Here is a 22,083-nt window from a genome sequence, read left to right on the forward strand (position 1 = left end):
AAGAGACGAGTGTCCAGCGTTGGTTCTTCCTGCGGCGACAGCGAACGAGGAGCTCCGGATGGAGCATTTCTTCTATAAAGATGCAGAACGTATCACGACCCGCCCACGTCATTTAGAGGACAGCTGACCGCAGATCGGACAACGGATCGGATGTATTCCGACGTCTTGACCTGCTTCGCAGCCAAACAAAGTAGTCCGCTAGGTGCAGCACCACTTAAGCAAGAGACGAGTGTCGAGATTGTTGTCTTCCTGCGGTGACAGCGAACGAGGAGCTCCGGCTGAAGCATTTCTTCTAGAAACTTGCAGAACGTATAACCCGCTGCCGACGTCATTTAGAGGACATGTGACCGCAGATCTGACAAGGAATCGGATGTATTCCGACGTCGTGACCTGCTTCACAGCCAAACCAAATTAGTCCGCTAGGTGCAGCACTACTTAAGCAAGAGACGAGGGTCCAGCGGGTTGTCTTCCTGCGGCGACAGCGAACGAGGAGCTCCGGCTAAAGCATTTCTTCTATAAAGTTGCAGAACGTATCACGAGCCGCCCACGTCATTTAGAGGACAGCTTACCGCAGATCTGACAACGGATCGGATGTATTCCGACGTCGTGACCTGCTTCCCATCCAAACAATGTAGTCCGCTAGGTGCAGCACTACTTAAGCAAGATACGAGTGTCCAGCGCCTTGTCTTCCTGCGGCGACAGCGAACGAGGAGCTCCGGCTGAAGCATTTCTTCTATAAAGTTGCAGAACATATCACGTGCCGCCCACGTCATTTAAAGGACAGGTGACCGCAGATGTGGCCACGTATCGGATGTATTCCGACGTCGTGACCTGCTTCCCAGCCAAACAAAGTAGTCCGCTAGGTGCAGCACCACTTAAGGGGATATGGCGGGGTAAGCCCACCCAAAAATCGAATTTTTAACTTTGACACAGAAATATCGACTGCACTATGAGGAACGAGCTTGCGAAAGCGCGTCCTCGAGAACGCGCTCAATGCGGTTCGAACGTCGCACCGAAGTGTTCCGCGCGCCCAGGCGTTGAAACATTTCGGGTGAAGTCCGGGGGCTTGTTTGTTTATCGTTGTCGTTCGCGGTGTTCTTCGTTATTTTGCGGTTTTTTATTTGCTTGTGTGTGTGTGGTAAGTAAATAATGTGTACAAAAAGATAATATATTGCTGAAAATATTTACTTTTATATCAGATGTGCCGCTAGTGCGGCTCTTGTAGTGTGTTTCGTCATTATTGTTTCCAAAGTTGCGGTCGTGATCGCTTCTGTTTCGAGTTTCAAACGCAGTACTTGCCCAGAAGATTGCAAGATCGCAAATGGAATGTGGCAAATGGAGCATTAAGAAAAGATTAAAAATTGATCGCTTCACTAGCAAGAAGGGCAGTGATAAACCGGCACGATGAAGCGCAAGCTTCACGAAACCTGGTGAGAGGATCGGTATAATGAATTCTTCGATGTAGACGGCTCAGGTACTAGTAGCTACCGCCTAATCAACTTCGCTCTTCTCCGCAGTTTCTTGCAAGATGTTGTTTTGAATGAATATGGCAACAAGAGACGAATAATTTCGAAAAAGTTATCGACAGGCGAGGAGGTTTGACATCCTCTATAAATGACACCTGCAACGAGAGCGATGCTCTAAATGCGCACGAGACATCCAGGCGTACTGCTCGACGTCATTGAAGTAATTCAAAAGTTCGTTTATGCCCCGTGCTTGCGGAAAAGGAGTGGCATCTGGTCGCATCATATGTGCATCATGTGTGTTTTGTAATACTGCCCTCGACAGAATGAAAAAAGACCATGTTGACAGGACAGAATTCTCACTCGGCCGAAAGCAAGGAAGACGACGGATGAAAAGGAAGACTAAGAAGGGTTTTGGAGACACCTGCAAGAAATTCAGCAGTATGCGAACATAAAACTTCATTTTTTTCAAATTGCATTTTTTATGAATTGCTCACATTCAGTGCACTTTTTCTCATAAAGTGCTCTTCCGATTTCAGTGAAATTTTGCACTCATGTACTACATCCAGCAGTAAATATTCTGAACTGGAAAAAAATGTCACTGATTATATGAATGATAACACTGGAAAACATTACACTGAAAGACACCCCGCTGTGGTTTTGTCCATTCAATTACATTATTTTTCTGCAGCACAGACTTCAAAAAGAATAAGATATATCTATAGTTCAGATGTAATTTATGGGTCCTTAAAATAACATCGCCTAATATCATTACATTCCTCTCAGTGGCTGCAAAGAAAAGGTACATTGAATAATTAATCACACCTGAAATTTTGGGAGTGAGCCACAGGAAAGGTAAAACATCTAGACATAAACAAAGTACCTCATTCCATACCAAGGGCCATCTTTTGCGAACACATGCAATTTGATGCGAATATCTGCACTCGTTTCCAAAATATTACTTTAAAACTAATACGTACCGTTTGCCCTACCATACCTTCTTAAGCAAGAGACGAGTGTCCACCGTGTTGTCTTCCTGCAGCGACAGCGAACGAGGAGCTCCGGCTGAGGCATTTCTTCTATAAACTTGCAGAACTTACCACCCGCTGCCCACGTATTTTAGACAGCAACTGGCCAGAGATCTGAGTACGGGTCGGATGCATTCCGATGTCGTGACCAGCTTCACAGCCAAACCAAATTAGTCCGCTATGCGCAGCATTACTTAAGCAAGAGACGAGTGTCCAGCGTGTTGTATTCCTGCGGCGACAGCGAACGAGCAGCTCCGGCTGAAGCATTTCTTCTAGAAAGTTGCAGAACGTATCACGAGGCGCCCACGTCATTTAGAGGACAGCTGACCGCAGATGTGACAACGGATCGGATGTATTCCGACGTCGTGATCTGCTTCCCAGCCAAACAAAGTAGTCCGCTAGGAGCAGCACCACTTAAGCAAGAGACGAGTGTCCAGCGCGTTGTCCTCCTGCGGCGACAGCGAATCAGGAGCTCCGGCTGGAGCATTTCTTCTAGAAAGTTGCAGAATGTATCACGAGCCGCCCACGTCATTTAGAGGACAGGTGGCCACAGATCTGACAAGGAATCGGATGTATTCTGACGTCGTGACCTGCTTCACAGCAAACAATGTAGTTCGCTAGGTGCAGCACTACTTAAGCAAGAGACGAGTGTCCAGCGTTGGTTCTTCCAGCGGCGACAGCGAACGAGGAGCTCCGGCTGAAGCATTTCTTCTATAATGTTGCAGAACGTATCACGAGCCGCCCACGTCATTTAGAGCACAGTTGACCGCAGATCTGTCAAAGGATCGGATGTATTTCGACGTCTTGACCTGCTTCGCAGCCAAACAAAGTAGTCCGCTAGGTGCAGCACCACTTAAGCAAGAGACGAGTGTCGAGATTGTTGTCTTCCTGCGGTGACAGCGAACGAGGAGCTCCGGCTGAAACATTTCTTCTATAAAGTTGCAGAACGTATCACGAGCCGCCCACGTCATTTAGAGGACAGCTGAGCGCAGATCTGACAAAGAATCGAAAGTATTCCGACGTTGTGACCTGCTTCCCAGCCAAACAAATTAGTCGGCTAGGTGCAGCACTACTTAAGCAAGAGAGGAGTGTCCGGCGTGTTGTCTTCCTGCGGCGACAGCGAACGAGGAGCTCCGGCTGGAGCATTTCTTCTATAAAGATGCAGAACGTATCACGACCCGCCCACGTCATTTAGAGGACAGCTGACCGCAGATCGGAAAACGGATCGGATGTATTCCGACGTCGTGACGTGCTTCACAGCCAAACAAATTAGTCCGCTAGGTGCAGTACTACTTACGCAAGAGACGAGTGTCCAGCGTGTTGTCTTCCAGTGGCGACAGCGAACGAGGAACTCCGGCTAAAGCATTTCTTCTATAAAGTTGCAGAACATATCACGAGCCGCCCACGTCATTTAGAGGACAGCTGACCGCAGATCTGACAACGGATCGGATGTATTCCGACGTCGTGACCTGCTTCCCAGCCAAACAATGTAGTCCGCTAGGTGCAGCACCATTTAAGCAAGAGACGAGTGTCCAGCGCGTTGTCTTTCTGCGGCGACAGCGAACGAGGAGCTCCAGCTGGAGCATTTCTTCTAGAAAGTTGCAGAACATATCACGAGCCGCCCACGTCATTTAGAGGACAGGTGACCGCAGATCGGACAACGGATCGGATGTATGCCGACGTCGTGACGTGCTTCACAGCCAAATCAAATTAGTCCGCTAGGTGCAGCAATACTAAAGCAAGAGACGAGTTTCCAGCGTGTTGTCTTCCTGCGGCGACAGCGAACGAGGAGCTCCGGCTGGAGCATTTCTTCTAGAAAGTTGCAGAATCTATCACGAGCCGCTCACGTCATTTAGAGGACAGGTGACCGCAGATCTGGCAACGGATCGGATGTATTCCGATGTCATGACCTGCTTCCCAGCCAAACAAAGTAGTCCGCTAGGTGCAGCACCACTTAAGGGGATATGGTAGGGTAAGCCCACCCAAAAATCGAATTTTTAACTTTGGCACAGAAATATCGACTGCACTATGAAGAACAAACTTGCGAAAGCGCGTCCTCGAGCACGCGCTCAAAGCGGTTCGAATGTCGCACCGAAGTGTTCCGCGCGCCCAGGTGTTAAAAAATTTCGGGTGGAGTTCTTGGGCTTGTTTGTTTATCGTTGTCGTTCGCGGTGTTCTTCGTTATGTTGCGGTTTTTTATTTGCTTTTGAGTGTGTGGTAAGTAAATAATGTGTACTAAAAGATAATATATTGTTGAAAATATTTACTTTTATATCAGATGTGCCGCTAGTGCGGCTCTTGTAGTGTTTCGTCGTTATTGTTTCCAAAGTTGCGGTCGTGATCGCTTCGGTTTAGAGTTTCAAACGTAGTACTTGCCCCGAAGATTGCAAGATCGCAAATGGAATGTGGCAAATGGAGCATTAAGAGAAGATTAAAAAATGATCGCTTCACTAGCAAGAAGGGCAGTGATGAACCGGCACGATGAAGCGCAAGCTTCACGAAACCTGGTGAGAGGATCGGTATAATGAATTCTTCGATGTAGACGGCTCAGGTACTACTAGCTACCGTCTAATCGACTTCGCTCTTCTCCGCAGTTTCTTGCAAGATGTTGTTCTGAATGAATATGGCAACAAGGGAGGAATAATTTCGAAAAAGTTATGGACAGCCGAGGCGGTTTGGCATCCTCTATAAATGTCACCTGCAACGAGAGCGATGCTCTAAATGCGCCCGAGACATCCAGGCGTACTGCTCGACGTCATTGAAGTAATTCAAAAGTTCGTTTATGCCCCGTGCTTGCGGAAAAGGAGTGGCATCTGGTCGCATCATGTGTACATCATGCGTGTTTTGTAATACTGCCCTCGACAGAATGAAAAAAGACCATGTTGACAGGACAGAATTCTCACTCGGCCGAAAGCAAGGAAGACGACGGGTGAAAAGGAACACTAAGAAGGGTTTTGGAGACACCTGCAAGAAATTCAGCAGTATGCGAACATAAAACTTCATTTTTTTCAAACTGCATTTTTTATGAATTGCTCACATTCAGTGCACTTTTTCTCATAATGTGCTCTTCCGATTCCAGTGAAATTTTGCACTCATGTACTACATCCAGCAGTAAATATTCTGAACTGGAAAAAAATGTCACTGAATATATGAATGATAACACTGGAAAAAGTTACACTGAAAGACACCCCGCTGTGGTTCTGTGCATGCAATGATATTATTATTCTGCAGCACAGACTTCAAAAAGAATGAGATATATCTATAGTTCAGTTGTAATTTATGGGTCTTTAAAATAACATCGCCTAATATCATTACATTTCTCTCAGTGGCGGCAGAGAAAAGGTACATTAATTAATTAAACACACTCGAAATTTTGGGAGTGAGCCACAGGAAAGGTGAAACATCTACACATAAACAAAGTACCTCATTCCATACCCAGGGCCATCTTTTGCGAACACATGCACTTTGATGCGAATATCTGCACTCTTTTCCAAAATATTACTTTAAAACTAATACGTACCATTTACCCTACCATACCTCCTTAATCAAGAGACGAGTGTCCAGCGTGTTGTCTTCCTGCAGCGACATCGAACGAGGAGCTCCGGCTGAGGCATTTCTTCTATAAACTTGCAGAACTTACCACCCGCTGCCCACGTAATTTAGATAGCAGCTGGCCAGAGATCTGAGTACGGGTCGGATGCATTCCGATGTCGTGACCAGCTACACAGCCAAACCAAATTAGTCCGCTAGGTGCAGCACTACTTAAGCAAGAGACGAGTGTCCAACGCATTGTCTTCCTGCGCCGACAGCGAACGAGCAGCTCCGGCTCAAGGATTTCTTCTATAAAGTTGCAGAACGTATCACGAGCCGCTAACGTTATCTAGAGGACCGCTGACCGCAGATCTGACAAATGATCGGATGTATTCTGACGTGATATGATTCCCAGCCAGTAAAATTAGTCCGCTAGGCGCAGCACTACTTAAGCAAGAGACGAGTGTCCAGCGTGTTGTCTTCCTGCGGCGACAGCGAACGAGGAGCTCCGGCTGAAGCATTTCTTCTATAATGTTGCAGAACGTATCACGAGCCGCCCACGTCATTTAGAGCACAGCTGACCGCAGATCTGACAACGGATCGGATGTATTTTGATGTGGTGACCTGCTTCCCAGCAAAACAAATTATTCCGCTAGGTGCAGTACTACTTAAGCAAGAGACGAGTGTCCAGCGCGTTCTCTTCCTGCGGCGACAGCGAACGAGGAGCTCCGGATAAAGCAATTCTTCAAGAAAGTTGCAGAACGTATAACCCACTGCCGACGTCATTTAGAGGACATGTGACCACAGATCTGACAAGGAATCGGATGTATTCCGACGTCGTTACCTGCTTCACAGCCAAAAAAATTTGTCCGCTAGGTGCAGCACTACTTAAGCAAGATACGAGTGTCCAGCGCGTTGTCTTCCTGCGGCGACAGCGAATGAGGAGCTCCGGCTGGAGCATTTCTTCTAGAAAGTTGAAGAATGGATCACGAGCCGCCCACGTCATTTAGGGGACAGGTGACCACAGATCTGACAAGGAATCGGGTGTATTCCGACGTCGTGACCTGCTACCCAGCCACACAAAGCAGTCTGCTAGGTGCTGCACCACTTAAGCAAGAGACGATTGTCCAGCGCGTTGTCTTCCTGCGGCGACAGCGAACGAGCAGCTCCGGCTCAAGCATTTCTTCTATAAAGTTGCAGAACGTATCACGAGCCGCTCACGTCATCTAGAGGACAGCTGACCGCAGATCTGACAAATGATTTAATGTATTCTGACGTGATGTGATTCCCAGCCAGTCAAATTAGTCCGCTAGGCGCAGCACTACTTAAGCAAGAGACGAGTGTCCAGCGTGTTGTCTTCATGCGGCGACAGCGAACGAGGAGCTCCTGCTGAAGCATTTCTTCTATAATGTTGCAGAACGTATCACGAGCCGGCCACGTCATTTAGAGCACAACTGACCGCAGATCTGACAACGGATCGGATGTATTTTGACGTCGTGACCTGCTTCCCAGCAAAACAAAGTAGTCCGCTAGGTGCAGCACTACTTAAGCAAGAGACGAGTGTCCAGATTGTTGTCTTCCTGCGGCGACAGCGAACGAGGAGCTCCGGCTGGAGCATTTCTTCTATAAAGATCAGAACGTATCACGACCCGCCCACGTCATTTAGAGGACAGCTGACCGAAGATCGGACAACGGATCGGATGTATTCCGACGTCGTGACCTGCTTCACAGCCAAACAAATTAGTCCGCTAGGTGCAGTACTACTTAAGCAAGAGACGAGTGTCCAGCGTGTTCTCTTCCTGTGGCGACAGCGAACGAGGAGCTCCGGCTAAAGCATTTCTTCTAGAAAGTTGCAGAACGTATAACCCGCTGCCGATGCAATTTAGAGGACAGCTGACCGCAGATGTGACAACGGATCGGATGTATTCCGACGTCGTGATCTGCTTCCCAGCCAAACAAAGTAGTCCGCTAGGAGCAGCACCACTTAAGCAAGAGACGAGTGTCCAGCGCGTTGTCTTCCTGCGGCGACAGCGAATGAGGAGCTCCGGCTGGAGCATTTCTTCTAGAAAGTTGAAGAATGGATCACGAGCCGCCCACGTCATTTAGGGGACAGGTGACCACAGATCTGACAAGGAATCGGGTGTATTCCGACGTCGTGACCTGCTACCCAGCCACACAAAGCAGTCTGCTGGGTGCTTCACCACTTAAGCAAGAGACGATTGTCCAGCGCGTTGTCTTCCTGCGGCGACAGCGAACGAGGAGCTCCGGCTAAAGCATTTCTTCTAGAAAGTTGCAGAACGTATAACCCGCTGCCGATGCCATTTAGAGGACAGCTGACCGCAGACCTGACAAGGAATCGGATGTATTCCGACGTCGTGGCCTGCTTCCCAGCCAAACAATGTAGTCCGCTAGGTGCAGCACCACTTAAGCAATACACTTGTGTCCAGCGCGTTGTCTTCCTGCGGCGACAGCGAACGAGCAACTCCGGCTCAAGCATTTCTTCTATAAAGTTGCAGAACGTATCAGGAGCCGCCCACGTCATTTAGAGGACAGCTGACCGCAGATCTGACAAGGAATCGGATGTATTCCGACGTCGTGACCTGCTTCACAGCCAAATCAAATTAGTCCGCTAGGTGCAGTACTACTTAAGCAAGAGACGAGTGTCCAGCGCGTTGTCTTCCTGCGGCGACAGCGAACAAGGAGCTCCGGCTGAAGCATTTCTTCTATAAAGATGCAGATTGTATCACGTGCGGCCCACGTCATTTAGAGGACAGCTGACCGCAGATCTGACAAGGAATCGGATGTATTCCGACGTCGTGACCTGCTTCACAGCCAAATCAAATTAGTCCGCTAGGTGCAGTACTACTTAAGCAAGAGACGAGTGTCCAGATTGTTGTCTTCCTGCGGCGACAGCGAACGAGGAGCTCCGGCTGGAGCATTTCTTCTATAAAGATGCAGAACGTATCACGACCCGCCCACGTCATTTAGAGGACAGCTGACCGAAGATCGGACAACGGATCGGATGTATTCCGACGTCGTGACCTGCTTCACAGCCAAACAAATTAGTCCGCTAGGTGCAGTACTACTTAAGCAAGAGAGGAGTGTCCAGCGTGTTCTCTTCCTGCGGCGACAGCGAATGAGGAGCTCCGGCTAAAGCATTTCTTCTAGAAAGTTGCAGAACGTATAACCCGCTGCCGATGCCATTTAGAGGACAGCTGACCGCAGATGTGACAACGGATCGGATGTATTCCGACGTCGTGATCTGCTTCCCAGCCAAACAAAGTAGTCCGCTAGGAGCAGCACCACTTAAGCAAGAGACGAGTGTCCAGCGCGTTGTCTTCCTGCGGCGACAGCGAATGAGGAGCTCCGGCTGGAGCATTTCTTCTAGAAAGTTGAAGAATGTATCACGAGCCGCCCACGTCATTTAGGGGACAGGTGACCACAGATCTGACAAGGAATCGGATGTATTCCGACGTCGTGACCTGCTACCCAGCCACACAAAGCAGTCTGCTAGGTGCTGCACCACTTAAGCAAGAGACGATTGTCCAGCGCGTTGTCTTCCTGCGGCGACAGCGAACGAGGAGCTCCGGCTAAAGCATTTCTTCTAGAAAGTTGCAGAACGTATAACCCGCTGCCGATGCCATTTAGAGGACAGCTGACCGCAGACCTGACAAGGAATCGGATGTATTCCGACGTCGTGGCCTGCTTCCCAGCCAAACAATGTAGTCCGCTAGGTGCAGCACCATTTAAGCAATACACTTGTGTCCAGCGCGTTGTCTTCCTGCGGAGACAGCGAACGAGCAGCTCCGGCTCAAGCATTTCTTCTATAAAGTTGCAGAACGTATCAGGAGCCGCCCACGTCATTTAGAGGACAGCTGACCGCAGATCTGACAAGGAATCGGATGTATTGCGACGTCGTGACCTGCTTCACAGCCAAATCAAATTAGTCCGCTAGGTGCAGTACTACTTAAGCAAGAGACGAGTGTCCAGCGCGTTGTCTTCCTGCGGCGACAGCGAACAAGGAGCTCCGGCTGAAGCATTTCTTCTATAAAGATGCAGATTGTATCACGTGCGGCCCACGTCATTTAGAGGACAGCTGACCGCAGATCTGACAACGGATCGGATGGATTCCAACGTCGTGGCCTGCTTCACAGCCAAACAAATTAGTCCGCTAGGTGCCGAAATACTTAAGCAAGAGACGAGTTTCCAGCGTGTTGTCTTCCTGCGGCGACAGCGAACGAAGAGCTCCGGCTGAAGCATTTCTTCTGTAAAGTTGCAGAACGTATCACGAGCCACCCACGTCATTTAGGGGACAGGTGACCGCAGATCTCGCAACGGATCGGATGTATTCCGACGTCGTGACCTGCTTCCCAGCCAAACAAAGTAGTCCGCAAGGTGCAGCACCACTTAAGATGATATGGTAGGGTAAGCCCACCCAAAAATCGAATCTTTAACTTTGGCACAGAAATATCGACTGCACTATGAGGAATTAACTTGCGAAAGCGCGTCCTCGAGCACGCGCTCAAAGCGGTTCGAATGTCACATCGAATTGTTCCGCGCGCCCAGGCGTTGAAAAATTTCGGGTGGAGTTCGGGGGCCTGCTTGTTTATCGTTGTCGTTCGCGGTGTTCTTCGTTATGTTGCGACTTTTTATTTGCTTGTGTGTGTGTGTGTGTGGTAAGTAAATAATGTGTGCTAAAATATATTATATTGTTGAAAATATTTATTTTATATCAGATGTGCCGCTAGGGCGGCTCTTGTAGGGTGTTTCGTCATTATTGTTTCCAAAATTACGGTCGTGATCGCTTCGGCTTCGAGTTTCAAACGTAGTACTTGCCCAGAAGATTGCAAGATCGCAAATGGAAGGTCGCAAATGGAGCATTAGGAAAAGATTAAAAAATGATCGCTTCACTAGCAAGAAGGGCAGTGATAAGCCGGAACGATGAAGCGCAAGCTTCACGAAGCAAAAAGACGAACTGCGCAACAAGAACACGGACGAAAGGGAGGCAGACACACACTAACGCAGACTTACAACTTTACTAAAGGAAGGAATACAAGGCAAATATATATATAGCGATCCCCAACGCACTTCAAATCTGATCAATATGGCACGTGACAATCTGCCCAGGCGATAAACAGACCACACACGAAACAACCGATTACAAGATAATCTTATACCGGGCCGGCCCTTTCTATGAAAACAAAAAGCAAAGGACCGCTTAGCGACAGTGCACACTTGAGAATTACGCGTTCTGCAAAGTAAGGAAATTCATAACAAAAACCACACCACTGTAGCCATCTGATACCACTGAAGCTCGAACCGCTTACAAGCGCAGGTGCTGACACCAAAACCAAGAGACGAAGCACTCCCCCTTTTGAAAGCAAACCAAACGGGAAACAAAAACAACCACATCGGTCATCGTCAAAAACAAAAAAACAGTGAAAAAGGCACCAGGTCAAAAAGGTAAAAAAACAAAAAAAACATGAATCAGCTCAAGAAGCTACGTCACAAAAAGAGTGAAAAATAGGCACCGAGTCATTTAAAAAAACAAAAAGATGAAAGACGGGACAACAGTTTAAGACAACAACGGTTTTAAAAAAAGGGGGGTGAATGAAATCCAAAGCGTAGGAAAACATCTCAAGCCATGACAGAACCGAAACAAAACTGAGATCCCTAATCAAATGAACAACGAAAGCATCAAACGCAATCAGGAGGCACTGCTCAATCACCAGGGCACAAACAGGCCACTAGGCTACACATACCCCCGCAAAAACGAAAATTCTTTGGATGATAAGGAAATGGAAGCCTTGCTAACACAGTTGTCCGTAGTGCCGATGTAAAATGTTTCGACGACGAGACGCTCCCATTTGTCATTCAATCTGGCCAGAAATTCCGTCTTTTCGAACCATGGTACACAGTCCCGTTGCTTCATTTTTGTGCAGTCCGCACAATGCTTAGCCAAAAACCCTCCATCGTTGTTTGCCACGCTCAACCGGTGCTCCCTTGCTCTTTCATTGAAGCATCTGCCGGTTTGGCCGATGTAGACTTTTCCGCAACTAAGGGGAATGCGGTAAACAACGCCGGAAACGCAATCTTTGAACTTCCTTAGATGTTTGATTTTGCAAGGGGTCTTCTTAGTGTTCTTCATCATCGCGCACACCTTGGACAGTCTGCATGGAGCCGAGAAGACAATGTTGACGCCTCCTTTTCTCGCCACTTTATTGATGTTGTGCGAGAATTTGTGGATGTATGGAATCACATGGGCCTTCTTTTGCTCGGCGTCTTCTTTGTCTTTGCGTTCTCTCTTAATTTTTTGAAGCACATTTTCACACACACTCGAAATGACGTGCGGAGGGTATCCAGCTGCTTGCAAACGCTGAAGCTGGTACTGGAAGCTCTCTTGAACTTTGTGGTCACAAGCCTTTTTCATCCATCTTTTTCATCCATCTTTTTCATACATCCACAAATTCGCGCACAACATCAAGAAAGTGGCGAGAAAAGGAGGCGTCAACGTTGTCTTCTCGGCTCATGCAGACTGTCCAAGGTGTGCGTGATGATGAAGAACACCAAGAAGACCCCTTGCAAAATCAAACATCTAAGGAAGTTCAAAGATTGCGTTTCCGGCGTTGTTTACCGCATTCCCCTTAGTTGCGGAAAAGTCTACATAGGCCAAACCGGCAGATGCTTCAATGAAAGAGCAAGGGAGCACCGGTTGAGCGTGGCAAACAACGATGGAGGGTTTTTGGCTAAGCATTGTGCGGACTGCACAAAAATGAAGCAACGTGACTGTGTACCATGGTTCGAAAAGACGGAATTTCTGGCCAGATTGAATGACAAATGGGAGCGTCTCGTCGTCGAAACATTTTACATCGGCACTACAGACAACTGTGTTAGCAAGGCTTCCATTTCCTTATCATCCAAATAATCTTCGTTTTTGCGGGGGCATGTGTAGCCTAGTGGCCTGTTTGTGCCCTGATGATTGAGCAGTGCCTCCTGATTGCGTTTGATGCTTTCGTTGTTCATTTGATTAGCGATCTCAGTTTTGTTTCGGTTCTGTCATGGTTTGAGATGTTTTCCTACGCTTTGGATTTCATTCACCCCCCTTTTTTTAAAACCGTTGTTGTCTTAAACTGTTGTCCCGTCTTTCATCTTTTTGTTTTTTTAAATGACTCGGTGCCTATTTTTCACTGTTTTTGTGACGTAGCTTTTGAGCTGATTCATTGTTTTTTTTGTTTTTTTACCTTTTTGACCTGGTGCCTTTTTTCACTGTTTTTTTGTGTTTTTGGCGATGACCGATGTGGTTGTTTTTGTTTCCCGTTTTGTTTGCTTTCAAAAGGGGGAGTGCTTCGTCTCTTGGTTTTGGTGTCAGCACCTGCGCTTGTAAGCGGTTCGAGCTTCAGTGGTATCAGATGGCTACAGTGGTGTGGTTTTGTTATGAATTTCCTTACTTTGCAGAACACGTAATTCTCAAGTGTGCACTGTCGCTAAGCGGTCCTTTGCTTTTTGTTTTCATAGAAAGGGCCGGCCCGGTATAAGATTATCTTGTAAGCGTTTGTTTCGTGTGTGGTCTGTTTATCGCCTGGGCAGATTGTCACGTGCCACATTGATCAGATTTGAAGTGCGTTGGGGATCGCTATATATATTTGCCTTGTATTCCTTCCTTTAGTAAAGTTGTAAGTCTGCGTTAGTGTGTGTCTGCCTCCCTTTCGTCCGTGTTCTTGTTGCGCAGTTCGTCTTTTTGCATTATGATCAACCAACTAGCCCGACAAGTCCTGTTGCTTCACGAAACCTGGTGAGAGGATCGGTATAATGAATCCTTCGATGTAGACGACTCAACTACGACTAGCTACCGTCTAATCGACTTCGCTCTTCTCCGCAGCTTGTTGCAGGATGTTTTTTTTGAATAAATAGGGCAACAAGGGAGCAATAATTTCGAAAGAAGCTATCGACAGGCTAGGCGGTTTGGCATCCTCTATAAATGTCACCTGCAACGAGAGCGATGCTCTAAATGCGCACGAGACATCCAGGCGTACTGCTCGACGTCATTGAAGTAATTCAAAAGTTCGTTTATGCCCCGTGCTTGCGGAAAAGGAGTGGCATCTGGTCGCATCATGTGTGCATCATGTGTGTTTTGTAATACTCCCCTCGACAGAATGAAAGAAGACCATGTTGACAGGACAGAATTCTCACTCGGCCGAGAGCAAGGAAGACGACGGATAAAAACGAACACTAAGAAGGGTTTTGGAGACACCTGCAAAAAATTCAGCAGTATGCGAACATAAAACTTCATATTTTTCAAATTGCATTTTTTATGAATTGCTCACATTCAGTGCACTTTTTCTCATAAAGTGCCCTTCCGATTCCAGAGAAATTTTGCACTCATGTACTACATCCAGCAGTAAATATTCTGAACTGGAAAAAAATGTCACTGAATATATGAATGATAACACCGGAAAAAATTACACTGAAAGACACCCCGCTGTGGTTCTGTGCATGCAATGATATTATTTTTCTGCAGCACAGACTTCAAAAAGAATAAGATATATCTATAGTTCAGATGTAATTTATGGGTCTTTAAAATAACATCGCCTAATATCATTACAATCCTCTCAGTGGCTGCAGAGAAAAGGTACATTGAATAATTAATCACACCTTCAATTTTTGGGAGTGAGCCACAGGAAAGGTGAAACATCTACACATAAACAAAGTACCTCATTCCATACCCAGGGCCATCTTTTGCAAACACATGCAATTTGATGCGAATATCTGTACTCGTTTCCAAAATGTTACTTTAAAACTAATACGTACCATTTACCCTACCATACCTCCTTAAGCAAGAGACGAGTGTCCAGCGTGTTGTCTTCCTGCAGCGACAGCGAACGAGGAGCTCCGGCTGAAGCATTTCTTCTATAAACTTGCAGAACTTACCACCCGTTGCCCACGTAATTTAGATAGCAGCTGGCCAGAGATCTGAGTACGGATCGGATGCATTCCGATGTCGTGACCAGCTTCACAGCCAAACCAAATTAGTCCGCTAGGTGCAGCACTACTTAAGCAAGAGACGAGTGTCCAGCGCGTTGTCTTACTGCAGCGACAGCGAACGAGCAGCTCCGGCTCAAGCATTTCTTCTATAAAGTTGCAGAACGTATCACGAGCCGCTCACGTCATCTAGAGGACAGGTGACCGCAGATCTGACAAATGATTTAATGTATTCTGACGTGATGTGATTCCCAGCCAGTCAAATTAGTCCGCTAGGCGCAGCACTACTTAAGCAAGAGACGAGTGTCCAGCGTGTTGTCTTCCTGCGGCGACAGCGAACGAGGAGCTCCTGCTGAAGCATTTCTTCTATAATGTTTCAGAACGTATCACGAGCCGGCCACGTCATTTAGAGCAGAACTGACCGCAGATCTGACAACGGATCGGATGTATTTTGACGTCGTGACCTGCTTCCCAGCAAAACAAAGTAGTCCGCTAGGTGCAGCACTACTTAAGCAAGAGACGAGTGTACAGATTGTTGTCTTCCTGCGGTGACAGCGAACCAGGAGCTCCGGCTGAAGCTTTTCTTCTATAATGTTGCAGAACGTATCACGAGCCGCCCACGTCATTTACAGAACAGGTAACCGCAGGTCTGACAAAGTATCGGATTTATTCCGACGTCGTGACCTGCTTCCCAGCCAAACAAAGTAGTCCGCTAGGTGCAACACCACTTAAGCAAGAGACGAGTGTCCAGCGTGTTCTCTTCCTGCGGCGACAGCGAACGAGGAGCTCCGGCTAAAGCATTTCTTCTAGAAAGTTGCAGAACGTATAACCCGCTGCCGATGCCATTTAGAGGACAGCTGACCGCAGATGTGACAACGGATCGGATGTATTCCGACGTCGTGACCTGCTACCCAGCCACACAAAGCAGTCTGCTAGGTGCTGCACCACTTAAGCAAGAGACGATTGTCCAGCGCGTTGTCTTCCTGCGGCGACAGCGAACGAGGAGCTCCGGCTAAAGCATTTCTTCTAGAAAGTTGCAGAACGTATAACCCGCTGCCGATGCCATTTAGAGGACAGCTGACCGCAGACCTGACAAGGAATCGGTTGTATTCCGACGTCGTGACCTGCTTCACAGCCAAGCAATGTAGTCCGCTAGGTGCAGCACCACTTAAGCAAGAGACGAGTGTCCAGCGTGTTGTCTTCCTGCGGCAACAGCGAACGAGGAGCTCCGGCTGAAGCATTTCTTATGTAACGTTTCAGAACGTATCACGAGCCGCCCACGTCATTTAGAGCACAACTGACCGCAGATCTGACAACGGATCGGATGTATTTTGACGTCGTGACCTGCTTCCCAGCAAAAAAAAATGTAGTCCGCTAGGTGCAGCACTACTTAAGCAAGAGACGAGTGTCCAGATTGTTGCCTTCCTGCGGTGACAGCGAACGAGGAGCTCCGGCTGAAGCTTTTCTTCTATAAGGTTGCAGAACGTATCACGAGCCGCCCACGTCATTTAGAGGACAGCTGACCGCAGATCGGACAACGGATCAGATGTATTCCGACGTCGTGACCTGCTTCCCAGCCAAACACAGTAGTCCGCTAGGTGCGGCACCATTTAAGCAAGAGACGAGTGTCCAGCGCGTTGTCTTCCAGCGGCGACAGCGAACGAGCAGCTCCGGCTCAAGCTTTTCTTCTATAAAGTTGCAGAAGGTATCAGGAGCCGCCCACGTCATTTAGAGGACAGCTGACCGCAGATCTGACAAGGTATCGGATGTATTCCGACGTCGTGACCTGCTTCACAGCCAAACAATGTAGTCCGCTAGGTGCAGCACCACTTAAGCAAGAGACAAGTGTCCAGCGTGTTGTCTTCCTGCGGCGACAGCGAACGAGGAGCTCCGGCTGAAGCATTTCTTATATAATGTTTCAGAACGTATCACGAGCCGCCCACGTCATTTAGAGCACAGCTGACCGCAGATCTGACAACGGATCGGATGTATTTTGACGTCGTCACCTGCCTCCCAGCAAAAAAAAAGTAGTCTGCTAGGTGCTTCACTACTTAAGCAAGAGACGAGTGTCCAGATTGTTGCCTTCCTGCAGTGACAGCGAACGAGGAGCTCCGGCTGAAGCTTTTCTTCTATAATGTTGCAGAACGTATCACGAGCCGCCCACGTCATTTACAGGACAGGTAACCGCATGTCTGACAAAGGATCGGATGTATTCCGACGTAGTGACCTGCTTCCCAGCCAAACAAAGTAGTCCGCTAGGTGCAGCACCACGTAAGCAAGAGACGAGTGTCCAGATTGTTGTCTTCCTGCGGCGACAGCTAACGAGGAGCTCCGGCTGAAGCATTTATATAAAGATGCAGAACGTATCACGACCCGCCCACGTCATTTAAAGGACAGCTGGCCGCAGATCGGACCACGGATCGGGTGTATTCCGACGTCGTGACCTGCTTCACAGCCAAACAAATTAGACCGCTAGGTGCAGTACTACTTAAGCAAGAGACGAGTGTCCAACGTGTTGTCTTCCTGCGGCGACAGCGAACAAGGAGCTCCGGCAGAAGCATTTCTTCTAGAAAGTTGCAGAACGTATAACGCGCTGCCGACGTCATTTAGAGGACAGCTGACCGCAGACCTGACAAGGAATCGGATGTATTCCGACGTCGTGACCTGCTTCCCAGCCAAACAATGTAGTCCGCTAGGTGCAGCACCACTTAAGCAAGACACTTGTGTCCAGCGCGTTGTCTTCCTGCGGCGACAGCGAACGAGCAGGTCCGGCTCAAGCATTTCTTCTATAAAGTTGCAGAACGTACCAGGAGCCGCCCACGTCATTTAGAGGACAGCTGACCGCAGACCTGACAAGGAATCGGATGTATTCCGACGTCGTGACCTGCTTCACAGCCAAACAATGTAGTCCGCTAGGTGCAGCACCACTTCACTTCACTTCACTTCACTTTATTACCTTAAAGACCCCACTTTGGGGGTGTTACATAAGGGGTGGGAGTACAAATATAGGTTGAATATGATTGCTTACATGATATTTATGAAATGCATATTTAAATTGTTCACAAAACTTGATTGGCAGGTGATGGCATCAACGTCGTGGGGAAGGCCATTCCAGTCTTTAGCAGTGCGAAGAAAAAAGGATGCGGAAAAAGTGACGGTGCGGGTGCGTTGGCATGACACTTGCAGTGGATGGCCGGTGCGATGAGATATGCGAGCGGGCGGTGTGATGTAGGGTGGTTGTCCGAGGGAACTGTAAAAAAACTTATGAAACAGACTAAGAGAAGCAATGCGACGACGATGGGCAAGAGTTGATAAACCTGATTGTCGTTTAAGTGACGATACACTGATGTCGTATGAATAGGCAGAATGAATGAACCTCGTGGCGCGATTTTGGACAGATTCTATTGAACTGATGAGATATGCTTGTTGCGGGCTCCAGATAGCAGATGCGTATTCTAGTTTTGGTCGAATGAGTGATTGGTAGGCGAGAAGTTTAATACTTTGAGGGGCGTGCCGTAGATGACGTTTCAAAAAACCCAATGACCGGTTAGCTGATGCGACGATGTTCGTTACATGAGAGCGCCAGGAGAGATCCTGGCACAAGGTGACACCTAGGTACTTGTATGAGTATACAGATTCTAGTGGAACGTTAGCAACGGAGTAAGGGAAAATATGGGGGTTACGCCGGCGGTGAAAAGATACGAGTTTACATTTATTAGGATTAAGCGACATTAGCCAGTCATCGCACCAGGCATGCACTGTGTCAATGTCGTCTTGCAGCTGTGATTGGTCAAAGGTGTTGGAAATCGTGTGGTAAATAACGCAGTCGTCTGCAAACAGACGAACATTGCAAACCAGGTTTGAGGGTAAGTCGTTTATGTAGATTAAGAATAGGAGGGGAGCAAGTACAGAACCTTGGGGTACGCCTGATGTTACTGGAAGAGGGTTGGAACTCTGGCTGTTAGCGAGAACAAACTGGGAGCGCTTAGAAAGGAATTCTTCGATCCACAATAAGACGTTAGGATGCAGTTTTAGCATGGTTAGTTTTAGCAGTAAACGCCTGTGGGGAACTTTATCAAATGCTTTAGCAAAGTCTAGAAAAATAGCGTCAGTTTGTAAATTTAGGTCGAGGTTAGAGTGAACGTCATGAAGAAAGACGGCCAGTTGAGTTTCACATGACAAACCCTTGCGAAACCCGTGTTGTGAGGGATGAAAGAAGTTGATAGCGTCAAGAAAGTCCATGATTTGAGAATAGATGACGTGTTCCATGATTTTGCAAGGTATGCTGGTTAATGATATCGGACGGTAATTTAAAGGAGAATCTTTGTTACCGGACTTAAAGACGGGAATGACCTTTCCCACTTTCCAGTCATCCGGAATGGAACCTGTAGAAAGCGACTGTGAAAACAATAACAATAAGTACATTGCAGAAATATTATTAGTGTTGCGCAGTATTTTGGAGTTAGTTTCGTCGACGCCGGCCGATGATGAAGTTTTAAGGTGTTCAATGAGCGAGGTAATGCCGGCTTCAGAAAACGCGATAGCAGGCATGCTGGACTCTATATTGATGGCGAAAGTTGCAGTTGGTGGGTGAATTTCATTAGTGAACACAGATGAAAAGGCGTTATTAAAAATGTCAGCGCACTCAATGTCATCAGCTTCCTCTCCAGACTCTTTAGTTAGAGTGATGGTATGTGCCGGGTGCTCACTTATGACCTGCCAAAACTTTCTGGGATTGGAAGTCAACAATTTGGGGAGGTCGTTGTGAAGGAAAGAGTATTTTGCGTAGTGAATTTCTGATAGGTAGGTGCGTTCGGCTGTATAGTATTTTTCCCACGCGCACTCGTCGTATTGCTTTAATTTTGCCGCACGGAAAAGGCGCTTCTTTTTATTGTCGAGTCTTTTTATCGTTTTGGTATACCATGGTTTCTGGCGGTTCGAGTGGAAGCTTATTTTGGGGATGTATCTATCGGTTAGTTCGCTAACCTTTTTCTTAAAACGGGACCAATTGTCATTTACTGAATTATCGTGAAAAGATGCTTCAAATGTTGTGAGATATTGTTTTAATTCAAGACTAAAGGCTTCATAGTTTCTTTTGTCGTAGAGGCGAATAGTTTTGTTTTGATTCTGGCGTCGTGATGGGTGGAACTCAAATGTGGCGTGGATTACTTTATGGTCGCTGATTTCGCGTAGATAAGTGATAGATGAGAGGGCTTCCGGGTGGGTAGTCAGGATTAGATCTAGGATGTTTGCACCGCGGGTCGGTTCAGATACCACTTGAGTTAAGTTGAAGTTTAGGCAGACCTCGATAAAATCATTCGCTTCCCTGTTGCCGACTGCTGTCTGTGTCTGCCAGTTGATTTCTGGAAAATTGAAGTCTCCAAAAAGAATGATATGCGCTTTTGGGTATTTCCTCGTTAATTGGCTGACCACGTCGTTAAGAATTCGAGAGAAATCGGAGTTGGTATTTGGCGCTCTATAACAAACGCCCAGCAGTACGGTTTGGGGCGCAGCGCGACAAAGTAGCCATACTATCTCAAGGTCTGATGGAATATTAATAACTGTACACGAGAACTGATTGCTAACTGCGATGAAAACGCCTCCACCTCGAGCGGATGTGCGATCTTTGCGAAGAAGGTTAAAATTCGGTAAGTCAGCAAGAACTTCAGTATCGGTGATGCCATTAGTGAGCCATGTTTCGGTAAGTATCAGCAAGTTACTAGCAGATGAACACACAAGATTGGAGATGATTTCGCGTTTCGGAAGAAAACTACGTATGTTTGTGAAAATCGCCGAAAAGGAAAGATTAGGCTGGGGGGTGGTAGGTACATGAGCGGCTGGGGGCTGGCGGCGCAGCAACCGCTATGGTATCTCTTTTACAGATTGCGATGGTTCGTCGAAGATATATCGTCGGGAACCGATGAACAGGGTTTTGTATCGCAAAGAAAAACGGTTAGTCTTGCTTTTGGCAAATGTAACTAGATGTTTGCGCACATTGCGAACGCGGCGTGAAAAATCTTCACCGACGGAGTAGTCAGTGTCCTTGAATTTGCGGCCATTAGCTAGAATTTCGTCCTTCGTTTTGAAAAGTGCGATTTTGGCAATTAATGGACGGCAGCGATCAGATTCGTGGCGCCCAAGACGGTGAGTGCGGTCTATTGTTTTGGGGTCGACGGCGATGTCCAAAAATTCGGAGCAATGGCGAAATAGTAGCTTTTCAGAGTCGGCCCACGTTTCAGATGGGTCAGGGTCCGGAATGTTGTAGAATATGAGGTTGTTTCTTCGTGATTGGTTTTCTGCTTCGTCTATGCGATCCTCGAGATCACAGAGCTGGCGAGTTGCCTGGGTGGTGTGAGTGCTTAGGCCTTCTATCTCTGTGCGTAGTGACTGTATGGTTTGGTAATGACCTTCAAGAGCGCTGATGCGCCTGCTTAGATCAGAAATAAGGTTGTCTGTTGTTAGTAACTGGTTTTTGAGGTCTGTAACTTCCGCGATTAATGTCGACTGACCGGCGGACAATTTTTTAAGTTCCGTAACTACAGTTTCGAGTGAGGCAGGGCCGGGGTTAGTCTCTATGTCGCCGGACAACAAAAGCAAGGAAATAATGACATCAGAACACTCAGTGACAATGGCAAGGCAGCATTGCGGGCTCGGCAGCTGTATCAAAAAGTAATCACTAGATTTCTTAGCGTAAAGACAACATGGCTTACTAACCTGCATGGCGAGGCAGAACGGGTTAAGCGACCGCATCGTGGCACAGCCACCGAGCCCACAAAGCGACGCCGGTGGCCGAAGCTGCTTAAAAGCTGGAGCGGGAGAGGATGTTGATGGCGATGGTGTTTCCAACTGTCTGTCGAGGGTGCAGTGCACTGGTGAGGTCAGCGCACGATCGGGCGAAGCGGTGATGGCGCAAGGCTGGCACATATCGGTTCGGTTGAGAGCGGGCGTCCATTCCGGCGAGATGTCCGGTGGACAGGCAGCAAGAGGGGCGGGGAAAAGCGTGGTAATCCAGAGGGGAGCGATCACCTGCATGGCGAGGCAGAACGGGTTAAGCGACCGCATCGTGGCACAGCCACCGAGCC

General features: G+C 47.7%; 2 protein-coding genes across 2 annotated transcripts in view; one reads left to right on the forward strand and one right to left on the reverse strand.

The window, feature by feature from the left end:
* The window catches only part of LOC144123113 (glycoprotein-N-acetylgalactosamine 3-beta-galactosyltransferase 1-B-like), a 380,861-nt gene that overhangs the window by 221,175 nt on the left and 137,603 nt on the right, over positions 1 to 22,083 (forward strand). The gene's annotated exons all lie outside the window — the stretch shown is intronic.
* LOC144126307 (uncharacterized) lies at positions 20,102 to 21,925 on the reverse strand. The gene has a single exon (XM_077660395.1). It carries the CDS (start codon positions 21,923 to 21,925, stop codon positions 20,864 to 20,866), a length of 1,062 nt encoding a protein of 353 aa, XP_077516521.1. The 3' UTR covers positions 20,102 to 20,863.

Source organism: Amblyomma americanum, chromosome 3 (genome assembly GCF_052857255.1).
Source record: "Amblyomma americanum isolate KBUSLIRL-KWMA chromosome 3, ASM5285725v1, whole genome shotgun sequence".
Classification (NCBI taxonomy): Eukaryota; Metazoa; Arthropoda; class Arachnida; order Ixodida; family Ixodidae; genus Amblyomma; species Amblyomma americanum.

What these genes read in the sequence shown, in the direction of transcription:
- LOC144126307 (XM_077660395.1), bottom strand. Translation starts at nt 21,925, where the DNA reads ATGTGCCAGCCTTGCGCCATCACCGCTTCGCCCGATCGTGCGCTGACC.